General features: G+C 44.1%; 2 protein-coding genes across 2 annotated transcripts; one reads left to right on the forward strand and one right to left on the reverse strand.

Moving 5' to 3' along the window:
- Positions 1 to 475: 475 nt before the first annotated feature.
- MELLADRAFT_104397 (uncharacterized protein) lies at positions 476 to 2013 on the forward strand (the record flags this gene model as incomplete). Its single annotated transcript, XM_007407404.1, has 2 exons — positions 476 to 1839; positions 1917 to 2013. 2 exons carry the CDS (start codon positions 476 to 478, stop codon positions 2011 to 2013), a joined length of 1461 nt encoding a protein of 486 aa, XP_007407466.1.
- A 1818-nt stretch (positions 2014 to 3831) lies between these two features.
- MELLADRAFT_104398 (uncharacterized protein) lies at positions 3832 to 5671 on the reverse strand (the record flags this gene model as incomplete). The annotated part of the gene is made up of 7 exons (XM_007407561.1): positions 3832 to 4454; positions 4561 to 4638; positions 5031 to 5094; positions 5153 to 5161; positions 5236 to 5291; positions 5365 to 5408; positions 5541 to 5671. 7 exons carry the CDS (start codon positions 5669 to 5671, stop codon positions 3832 to 3834), a joined length of 1005 nt encoding a protein of 334 aa, XP_007407623.1.
- Positions 5672 to 12279: the final 6608 nt, after the last annotated feature.

Below are 12279 nucleotides of genomic sequence, written 5' to 3' on the forward strand. Positions count from 1 at the left end.
CCAGGCGGATCTATAAGGGCTCAAAAGAATGCGAGCTGCAGTTGTTAGTCGAGCTCCAAGGTCTTTGCTACCTCACCTCGACACACTCATGCATGCCACTGCTAGCAGATGGGCAACTGTCATATCTGTGCGCCTAGCTCTATGTCAAGGAAATGCTGAGCGTAGGTGACCTGGCCTTCCTTACGCGATGCCTGGCTATTATCCATAACTACTGACACAATTGTTTGAATCTTGCCCCTATAAAATCGCAGCCTTTTCATGAAGGAATATAAAGCCTTTAGTTTTTTAGTCAGGTTTCTTCCAACGCGACGTGCATATATCTTCATCAAATAATCATTTCCTTGTACTTATATTCAACTCTCAGTCATCTCGCAGAATAATAGCCCGTTTCAGTCTTATTCCAAGATCTATCCATTTGTAAATACTGCCGGGCAGATCAACTCACGTTTTTTGCACATCCTACCCATCTATCAAAATGTATAAATTCTCACCTCGCGCTCTAGGAACTTTGGTCACCGTATTTTGCTCGTTCACTTCAATCGTTTCACGCGGACCCTGGTCTATTGAGCCAAGAGATCAGAAGAATATTACTGGCTTGGGAATTTCAGGCGGAACCAGTTCGATCACCAACGAGAGTAGCGCATCGGCTCAAAACACATCGTCTGTTTCCAGCAAAAACTCCAGCTCTCAAGTGTCGGCTTCATCAACTGACCTGACCTCAGCCGATTCTTCTGGAAACTTGACAAGGGGTGATGATGACCTGGACAATGATGACTCGACTTCATTTCCAAACATCTCAGCTACAAATTCATCCAGTCCAATGAACTCTTCGACTTCGAACAACGCTTCATCAACTTTGAACAACACCGCTGATAAAAATGCTAGTTCTGCAGTGATGGGGGCATCAAATAATCTAACATCAGCTAATTCCTCAAGCAACTTGACAGACAGCCCGTCTTCCTCAAGCAATAACAGGAATGTATCGGGTCTGAATGCGACTTCCTTTCCAAAGATCTCAGCTACAAATTCATCTAGTCCAATGAACTCTTCGACTTCGAACAACGCTTCATCACTCTTGAACAACACATCTAATTCCTCTAGCAACTTGACAGACAGCTCACCTTCCTTGTCCAACAATAGCACTGGGTTAGGTTCAAATGCCACTTCATATCCAAACATCTCGGCTACAAATTCATCAAGTCCGATGAACTCTTCAAGTTTGAACAACACAGCTAACAAGAATGCCAGCTCAGAAAATTCGATGTTAGAACCATCAACTAACCTTACCTCATCTAATTCCTCTAGCAGCTTGACAGACAGCCCTGCCTCTTTGTCCAACAATAGTAGTGTGTTGGGATCAAATATGACTTCAAACTCGACCATTTCGGCCACAAATACATCTAGCTCCATGAACTCTTCAGCTTCTCAAAATGTATCATCGACTTCGAATAACACAGCGGGAGCTGTCAAAAATTCTCAAGACGGACGTGTCGAATCTGCAAGTGGTAATAGGACCAGTCCTGTTTCGTCAACTGGCGCTAAAACAGGTTCGGATGCCCAACCCCCCGCAATCTCCTCCGGCGAATCCTCGAAACCCAATGGTTCCTACAGTGCTGTTCAACCTGTGCACAGGAAAGGTCTTGCTCTAGCTCCCTCAATCTCCTCCGGCGATTCCTCAAAAACCAATGGATCCAGCAGTATTATTCAATCTTCAAACGTGACATCCAATTCTCAAAGTTCTTCTTCGAGTAGCACATCTTCAAATAATTCCTCTTCTCATGACTCAACATCAGGAAAGAAAGGAAAGGTAAATTCTGAAGCCGAGATTTTAGCTAAACAGTACGTATTTCAAAGAAGTTTTTGTTTATCAATTTTGGAAAAGATATTCTTGATCTGATCTTGAGATTATTTTGTAGGACTGCTGAATCTGAAACATCACATTCTTGTAAACTCAACTCGCCCATCAAAGCTGTTCTTGCAATCATGTTTGGTATCCTGGTAATGGAAATTTGATGGTTGGATGAGTTCATTTTGAAGCCGAAAGTATAATGTTAGAAAGTTTTCTTTGTTGGTCTGCGTCCCCTTCGTTGGTTCTTGAATTTTTAGCCCGAAGCCTTATTATAAATATCTGGGATGTGATACCAGATTATACTCATGGAAATCACCTTAATGTATGATGTCTGTATGACGTTGTCAGCTTTTCAAAAAAGCTGGGCTCTTCCCTCTGATCATTTACGTCACTTTCTGACTAAGCGTCCCTACATCCACAGCAATTGACTTCCAACTGACTTGTATGGTCTCAAACCTTACAATACAGTAACAAGGTTGTTATAACTTTACATGCTTTCATAGCCATTCACCGATGCTTTAACAAGATATGCTTATAGCGCTGAGATGTTGTCAACCAGTGAAAACCTTTCTACACAGCTTCTCTCTTCTATGTTCAAAATTGACAACCTAAATTTGCTTCTTGTTTCAATTACACTTTGGGATATCAAAAGGACAGTCACTATGTATCTTGATTGACGTTGGATAAGTCACATCTCTTTCTATCATCTCACTACAAGTTGATAATGATGGCTTACAGCACCATATAAGCTTCAATACCTTTTGATATGATGACCTTTGAAAATGTAAGGTATGGATGAGGTTATGGGTGTGGTTCTAAAACTGTGCCAAAGGCCCACATTTTGTCAAAAGCTGAGGCTAGTTGATTTGTGGGGCCAAACACTCTCCAGTGCCACTATCCACTCTTGAACTTCCCCTTGGGCTTAGCCTTGGTCAATAAGTTGAAAGCTAGGGGGGCATTGCCTGGCATTACATCAGGCTGATGCATAGATTGTCATGCAACTGGAGGATCTCAAGTCCTACATGAAACCAAGCATGAACCCAAGTCCACTTTCTAACCACAAACAAAAAGAGTTTTACACCAAGAGAAAATTGGTTCCAGCCAGGTACCTGTGTCATTCTAGGATAACTAGTCTTCTTGCTTTTAGTGTGTTTGGATAGTGTGGTATCCAGTTAAGCAAGACACTTCAAAGATGTTCTTGGTTAGACAAGAATACCACATCTTGGAACTTCATGAGGGTTTGGAAAAAACAAAGGCACACAGCGCACTCTCATGGTCAATTTTTATGAAAAGGGGGCGCCAAGGTGCACCTAAGAATACGTGACTGCACGCATGTGGGTTCTGCACGATGGAAACCACGATTCATATCAATAGCAAAGCACATCATATCAGTAAAAATCCTCGACAAAAATATCCTCATGAACGCTTCATAATGTCTAGTCTACCTTGCTTATGCACTTGTAGTTTTCATGTTTGCAGAGTAGCTTGATTCCTCAATGGAGAAACCTCTGGTTTGACACAAATGGGACAAAGTAGATTGTTGATGTTATTGATTGAACAAGATACACGGCAGTACAATCGGACACATGACCACTGTGAAATGATGCTCAGAAGGAAACAAAAACACATTATTTAGGTAAAGAAAACACTAGGTAAGATGGTACTGTAGAAGGATTTCTTTCTTGATAAAACACGTAAGATAGCACAATCATAGCAGAGGTACGCTGCGATCATCTCAGCACCATTGCGGATACATGATCTTACATAAGCAGTGGTAAAGATACAATCACTACGTGAAGATTGGGACCCACGTCGACACTGGTGCGCTATGACACTGGTAATCGACCGAGTTCGAGGTTCAAGGTAAACAATCAACAACTCTATCCTGGTGTCGGATGGCCGAATGAAAAAGACAATGTGATAATTTTGAAAAAAGGCACGAGAAAGGAAATGAAGACTCGAAAACCCATCCGATTTGAAGCTCAAAACGCCCCTTGCCCTGCTGATGAATAGACCAAAGAAGGAGTAGGATATCCACCGAGGCCGGAGGCACCTGCGCCTGAATGACTTCCTCTACGGTCCTCCCGAACATGTCTTCCGGCACTTTCTCCGGCTCCCGAATCAGCCCTAAGACCCAAGCCGGTATTTGCCCCGCCACCGAAAGCCGATTGAGCTTGCGAGGGAAAGGTACCGCTAGTGGCACTTAATCCAGCCACTGGTGAACGCATATCACCAGTGCTTCCAGTACTATGTCCCAACACGTTTGATCCTGTAGCGCCAAATCCGTAAGTCATCGAAGGACTTCCAAATCCAAAACCGCCGGAGGGATTTTGAGGAGAGAGTGCCATGGACATTTGACCATGTTGATTGTGCGTGAACGGAACTGTCGGGGATCGCATATTTGTATGCGGACTTTGAACGTTGGGATAGGGAGCCATGGCCCCTAGACTTGGAGAGTGGCCAGCGGGGAATACGCCCACGGGGGAAGGCAGGTAGAATACCTGCGAAGCGTAGGGTGATCCAGCGTAGACGCTTCCAGGGTGAGGAGACATGTATGGCTCGCCTTGCATATAAGGAGAACCAGCTCCAATAGCGTATGTTGCCGCTACAGATGCACAGTAAATCAAAAGAGGAGTCATGGATGACGATACGCATCAGCGATAGATGACGGAAGCATGTTTGACTCTGGCGAGAAATTGACTATGACTAACGCATGATTCCTAGAGGATACGGGACAAAAGTTGGCGTCTTGGGCAGCTTTGATTTGACATCACCTTGTACCGCACGACCTGAGATGGGCGTGTATCGCACGAGTTCGACGAAATTTGCAGAGTTTGACATATGAGGTGATGTGTTGAAGTTCGTCGAGAGAAGGATTCGTTTCGACGTTGGACAAAACAGATGGGTACCAAAAACGAAACAGAGACCAACCCACAATATTGGCACACGAGGTTACAGAATAAGAGACACAGAAAAAACAGACAACCTCAGTATTGTAGTCACATATAAAAGATACCAAACACACTGATTCAAGCCCATGAACACAAGGCTTTGAAAAACTCTGCTGATCAAAAAGACCGCGGGTATAAGATGAGTGCTCATCAAGTCTTGGACGGCGTCATGGGGTCGGACAAGTGCAAGAGGTTTCCCGTGTTGCGGGAAGATGATAAATATGACTCACCCGACGGCCCAGTGACTTCGGTAGCTTGGAAACCTTTGTGACCAGGGGATACGACGTATTCAACCTTGATAGACGAAAAAAGTCAGAACACACGCTGGTCAACGTAGTGTGAAGCAACTCACTTCCTCTCCCTGTCAAATAAGATATCAATTTTATCAGCAAAGGTCCATCCGCTAATTCAGTGCAATGGGATGAGGCGACTTACTTCGGCCAATGACCGAAAACCGCCTTTACCGCCAATAGAAGTATAATGAACAAACACTAAGGATCGTTCAAGGTTCTGAGTGATTAGCTTTTGTTTTTCGCACTGGTTCGTTAGCGTCGGAGAGCTAACCTTCCTGGTTCCCTAACTCATCAGGATGATCGTCGTTGATGAACCTTCATGTCAGTTAAATGTCAGTTTGGGTAGCAGGGGTCAAAAACCAGATGGTCGTCGCAGTCACGGTTTTGAAAAGCACATCATACACGTCAGCTTTGGCATGCTAGCAATGAAGCGCATGAATTACGTACCCAAAACCTTTCTGGGAATTGAAAAACTTGCACACGCCTTTTCTTCGTTTAGACATGTCAAAAGTGACCTCTGTTTGGTCAACAGGGTGTGGAGCGGTAAATGGGGCTTCGGTTGGGCTGGTAGTAGTCATACTGAAATTGCCTTGATGCGAAAATGGGATACGTGATCTTGGTGAGGATATGCAGTAGAGTCAAGCGTAGTTGAAGTATATGATATTTAGGTTCGATGAGGGTAGAGTCTTGAGCTTTTGAGGAACTTAAGCTTCGATCGATAAATTGGCAGCTGTTGGATGGTAAGTCAAGGCGAGTGGTGGATGTATGCGCACTCAAAGCTATAACAGGATATGATACATGGGGAGAGAGTGGTCAAAAGCAGAGGTGAGTTAAGGCAGGGTCCGAAAGTATTCGATTCGGACAACTCAAGTTTCCCTCTCAAGACAGAAGTCCTATCTGGTTCCTGAATCACATTCACCGTGATCATCAAATGGATAAAACAACGAGAAAAAACACATACCGAGTCTCCCACAAGGTTACCTCTGGATTGGACCACAATCAGCTACACGGGGATCAAAGGGTCCACGAAGAATGCTAGGAAGTGGTTGACAGGGATTTGAAGGATCTGGTTGAGATGGCGAGGGCTGAAAGAAATCCAATCACGAGACCGTATTGGGTTGTAAAAGCTTAGCTGACGCAAAAGGCTATATGAAGAAGAGGGGAGTTTGGCAGGGGAGAAAAGAGGGTCAGTGATAGGTTCTGTCAAGCGAGGGGTGTAAGGGGGAAGCCAACACAGAAATAGACGAGGCGCAGGGTGAGAAGATTGTTTTGAGCAGCAAAGAGAAAGCAGCTAAGGATAGGACGGACCAGAAGCGAAGGGTTTGAATGACAGCGAGAAGGCGGGATGGCCTGAAGAGCGGTCGAGGGAGATAAGTGAAGAAGTCGAAAAAGACAATCGAGAGACAGGCAAGCTTAAGAGACTGACCAATGGGAATCGATAAGAGGGGCAAGTTTTCTGGAGTCAAAGTTGAATGTTAGTCGAATCGAAGGAGATGAAGATGAGAGTGAGATGGAAATATGAGGGAAGTTGGACGTTGGGGAGCTAGATCTCAAGCAACCAGCCGAGTCAGACGTTAGGCTAGATCACAATCACAAGCCAGGACAATGAGAAATGATAATAATTGTGATGGCTGGCGGACCGTTGGGAGGGGTAATCAAGCGATGATTGAGACTGTGATGCAGCCCAACATCAAACTGTCTTTCTTGAATTTGCCTTCTTTTGCACATTGCACATGCTTTATTTAAGTCCAGATTTTAGAACTAGAAGCAGATTGATAGCTCTGGTCTTGTCTGTAGAGGTGGGTGATTGGGTGTGGGACAGGAAGACGAACAAAGAAGAGTATTGCAGATGGTAAACTGAGTTAGAAGTTGCTCACTCGGACAAACTGAGTATTGGTGTCGAATTGAGTCAGTTTGCAGAAACAAACACCGTCAAAGGTCTTCAAAACTTTGAAAGGATCTGGATGCAGGAGAAGAAAGAAGGAAAAGATAGCAAACTGAATTCAAGTGAAGTTCAGGAAGAATATCGACCGAAAGAAACCGAAAAAGAGATAAAAAAACTATAGATGGTGAGGCTGTGATGAGGTGATAGGATTGGTGAGTCGAAGAAAGTACGGAAGGATTATAAGCATAAGCACCTTATTGATCTTGAAATGTGAGTATGTATACTTTAATAATAATGTTGTGGTTGAGATCTTGATGACCACCGCATCCATCCATGATTTCAATGATCCCGTAATCAATTCATCATCAACAGTGATGAAGATATCAAAAGTTGAAGTGAAGATAAACAATCTGAGGAACCAAGCTTACCATTTCACTCTTGACCTTGATCGTCTTTTCCCGACTCAAATCCATTTCACTGCTTCACTGATCCTTCGGCGCCTCTTCTTATAACTTTTCTGGATTTGTGTCCATCTCAACAAAGTTTTCTCAAAGCATTCAAGCCCACATTTAGACGAGACTCCAGAATTGCGATCCATGTGGGGTTATCGGTCGATTTTTCACTCTTGTTCTTGATCTCCTTCTCTACGATGCTTTCTTTAGTTTTGTTATTGTTTACTTCTGAATTCTTCCAATTGCGCCACCCACTCCACTTCAACCTCATCCTTTCAGCCCGAGCCCCGAAGACTATCCGTCGGGTAGTGGGCAGCCCGGCCCCCGAACCGACGGGTAGAGGAACTCTTTCAGCCCGTTTCGAAGCCCCCGATCGAGTTTTTTTTGTAAAAAAAGGCTGCCCGGGGCCCGAACGAGTAATCCGCCGGATACCCGGCGCCTGAGCCAAAAAGTGCGATTTGCCCAGGGTTTGAACACCGGACCGGGGAAATTAGCCTATATCCGGCGGTCTATGAGATATTTAACATCAATTGCTGCCTGCACCTGACCAGATACTGCTAATATGACACGATGAAGCTCGACTGATTGTTCTATTCGTCGACTTCATGACTTTTTGATTAGCCTGCACACTCCAATACTAACCTCAAAGAAAACATATACGAACAAACTAGGTTACTACGGTTATAAACTAGGTTTACAAAGCTCCCTCCTATTTCCACCTGGTCACCCTGTGCCCTTTGATCTTTCCTCAGACAGCTCGTCATCAAAGATTCCTTTTGAACCCTTATTTTTCACTTCTTGACCCTTATATTTCCCTTTTCTAGCTTTCTATCAGCTTTCAAAAACTCCGTAAATACTAAATCATGTCTCAGATTACCAACACGAGTAGTGTTTCATCGCAATCTGCTATCACTACTGTGGATTTAACCACTGAACCAGATACTGCTAATACCTCCACCACCAAGATTATAGCATCTGCTGTTCGTCCAGCAAGCTACGTCTGGCTTCACTTCGTCAAGCTCCGAAAACGTAACGTTAACAGATGTGGTGTTATCAAGCCTGACGGATCGAAATGTGGTGCCGAATTGAAGCGTGATGAGACGGGTAGTACTAAGTCGATGAAGAATCATCTCGAGTCCAAGCACGGAATCCGTGATGCTAATCTTCCTAATCAAAGCAACATTCTTGCTGCTTTCAAGAAGGTGAAGACTGATCACATGGTAAGTCTTATTGTTTATCTTTGTTTAACTTTCCTTAACACTAATGATGTGGTATTACAGCGCAAACTTGATGCAACTAGTTTGATGACTGCTGTCTCGTATTTTGTGGCCGACTGCGACCTTGCTTTCTCTATTGTGGATCGAAACTCTTATCGAGAACTCTTGACGCTTTGTAACTACCAAGTTAACGGAATGCTCACCAAACGCCATTCGCTTGCTCAACATACTCGCAAAATCTATTACTATTACGAGGAATACATAAAGAAGCAGTACTTATCTTCAACTCCCGCTATAGCTATAACTCAAGATGCTTGGACCTCTCCAAACAATGTCCCATTCATGTCACTTACTGGGCATTTTATCACGGATGAGTGGAAGTTGACCGATATCACTCTTGGTATTGCTGAGATTAAGGGTGAGTTCGATTTAATCAATGATTGATTTTATTTCTATGTATTTAACATTCAATCTATATACTTTTCTCTTTTGCTTTTTTTAAATTTATTTATTATCTATGTATATGTAGGTGCTCATGATGCAGAGACTTTTGCCCATATCATATTCGACTACTTGAAGAAATTCGATGTCACTCAAAAGTTGTCTGCGATGACCGCGGACAACGTTGGTACGAACGCCGCGATTGGCCGAAAGCTTGGATTGTTCCCTGAAATCACTTTCGATCACTCGACTCAAGTACATGGATGTGTGGCACATGTAATCAACCTCGCGGCCAAGGAAGGCCTCAAGGAATTTGGTGAGGTGACCGACTTGGAAGAACATCCAACGAGCTCAATGGATGTCCGGAACCTCGTCGATCCTCCAGATGTGCTTCAATTCAACCTCAAGACTATCTATGCCCGATGCCACGGCCTTGTGAAGTTAACCCGATCTAGTCCACAACGAGCTCAGGCCTTTGCTAATGTTGTCACGGCGGTGCGACACCTTGCCAACACACTTGATTCCGATACCGATCATATTGAACCTCCTGCTCCCCGTGCTAACAACCCTCAAGATGAAGAAGATGTTAATTACATGATGCAAGACAAAAACAGTGAAGAAGTACAATCTACTCAGAAGAGTCGTCATGGTATTGTGAATCGACTGGTCCCCGATGTTCCCACTCGTTGGAATTCGTCCTATTACATGTTCTTAAGGCTTCTCCGTTTACGTTCAGCTTGTGATGAATTCTGCAAGGGTCGAGATTTCAAGAAATTTGCTTTGTTACCTGCTGAGTGGGACTACGTACAACAGATGTGCAATTTCTTAGAACCACTCAGCGCGGCAACTGATCTTCTTTGTTGATCAAAGTATCCGACGATGCAACAAGTGGTGCCTATGTACGTGGCGGTGATTCAAGGTCTCAAATTGGTCAGTATCTCATTATCTTAATAACTCGTTAGATCAAGTCTCCTAACTTTATTCAACTTTGGTCAATCAGGTGTCTCAGAAGTACGATCACGATCAATTGGTTCCTGCCTCGAAGAAAATGATTGCAAAGCTCGAAGATTACTTCAAGAAGGTCATAACGAAACCTGGCCCGATCTGTGCTACTATACTTGACCCACGCTTCAAACTTCTTTATTTTCAAGTAAGTCTAAGTCAAAGATAACACACCAATTCTACTATGTACTGATGATATTTTCATAACTTTCAAAACAGGAGCAAGAGTTGATCTTGAGTGATTATGACCTATTCACTCAAGACATCAGATCAATGTTCGAAATCGAAGCGCAGAAGTATGAGTACGCTGCACCTGAAGTTCCAGTGACCTCAAACGTACCTTTGACCTCTTCGAACTCTTCGACTGCTCAGTACTTCGAAAATGCCATCTACGGCGAACGAGACAATCTTCGTGATCAATCCATTGGTACTGAAATCAATCGATACTTGTGCGAGCTACCCGAACCGCGTGAAACCGATGTTTTGTCTTTTTGGAAATCTCGCCAGGAGATCTATCCTGGCCTGGCTAAGATGGCCAAGATATTTCTAGCCATCCCAGCTACTAGCACTCCCTCCGAGGGTGTTTTTAGTAAAAGTAAGAACATCTTGAGCCCCCAGCGTGCTTCTCTTTCCTCTTTGAATGTGGAGGTACTCTTATGTCTTAAAGATTGGTACCGTTTGTTTGGACCTTTATTTGTTGTTGATGACGAGTAGGAAAGTAAACTTTCCAGCACTTTGTTTTTCTAAATCTTTAGTAAGATTTTATATGCCTATATGCCTATGCCTTGTTTTCTTTTTTCCTTCTGTCCTCTTGGACCCTCTCATCTACTTTTATCTACAATACACGTCTATAAGTAGATATTTTTGTTAAACCCCCTATATGCAATTATCCGCCGGATAACCCGGAAATCCGATGTTTTACCCAGAACCACGCCCGAAGACCGATGGTCGGGGATCCCCGGCCATCTTGGGTCTCAGAGCCTCTTCCCGAAGACCGGACCTATCGGGGTACCCGTCGGGTACTCGATCGGGGGGCTTCTTCGGGGCTCGGGCTGATCATCCTTATTTCTCTTCGTCTAAATCCTCAATCTCTCGATCATCTCTCTCCCAATCACCGGTGTTCCCATCTCGATCGGACTCTACACGTTGTGATTCAAGCTCATCAAGTCTTCCTTTTCTTTCCACAACTTTGTATATGCTAGCAATTGCAATCGTGTAAGGATTTTCAATCGCCATCTGACACAAGCATCTCGATGATCCTTTTTTCGAGTCCAAAATCGGCCCAAGAGTAAGACATACATGATGTGATTGAACCCAGGATGCAGATGAATCCACCAGTCCAAGAAAGGTAAAAGACCAAAAGATCTACGGATTAACTCATTTGACACTACAACATTCGTCCAACACGGCTTTCATGGAGACCAGAAGAATGGCAGAAAAACTCGGTACACTGCACCTCTGAGATCTGTTAAATATCATTCAGCTTGTTTTTTTCTTCACACTCGCTGCGCTATATATTCATCGGCCCATGATGCAAGATACTGCCATAGCAGCCATGAGGGATCTGGCCATCGGGGTGTGTCGAGAGAGAGAAGCCAAAAGATGTGGTAGGTACGGTATGTGTATACTGTTCCTAAACGGCGCCTTGATCGCCGGTCGAGTGACGAGATCGGACTAGTTTGAAGGCGCATTTACATCCCTCAAAATGGCTTGATCCTTTTGGATGACATGGCTCCCGGCGGGAGAAAGCCAAGTCGAACTCCGCATGGCGTTTGTCCGCTTTTCTCCGAATTGTACGAGCTCTGTCAACAGATCTTCTTTGAAGCCTACCACAGACTGATCTATACAACCAACCCTATCCCATAGCCTCTTTCCGCCTTTTAACGTGGTTCTTGTGCAAAGCACCGTGTTGTTTTGCATGACATATAAGCATAACCAGCGCGCACGATGAAAGCAGCTTTCCGCAAGATCCGCGGGATCCACGGAAACCTGCCAAGACAGGTGAAAAGGAAGATTGCAGTATAGAAGACCTCAAGCCTAAGAAGGAAGAGATAAGGTCATTTTCAAGCCTTACCAAGTGCGCGACTTAACTCACTCGGATAGAACAAAAAATGTGTAGAGCTTGCTGATCACAATCCATTTTCTCGCGAGTTACAGTCACACGCTGACGCGAAGATTGGCTTTCCACT

This window comes from Melampsora larici-populina, assembly GCF_000204055.1.
Source record: "Melampsora larici-populina 98AG31 unplaced genomic scaffold MELLAscaffold_9, whole genome shotgun sequence".
Lineage (NCBI taxonomy): Eukaryota > Fungi > Basidiomycota > Pucciniomycetes > Pucciniales > Melampsoraceae > Melampsora > Melampsora laricis-populina.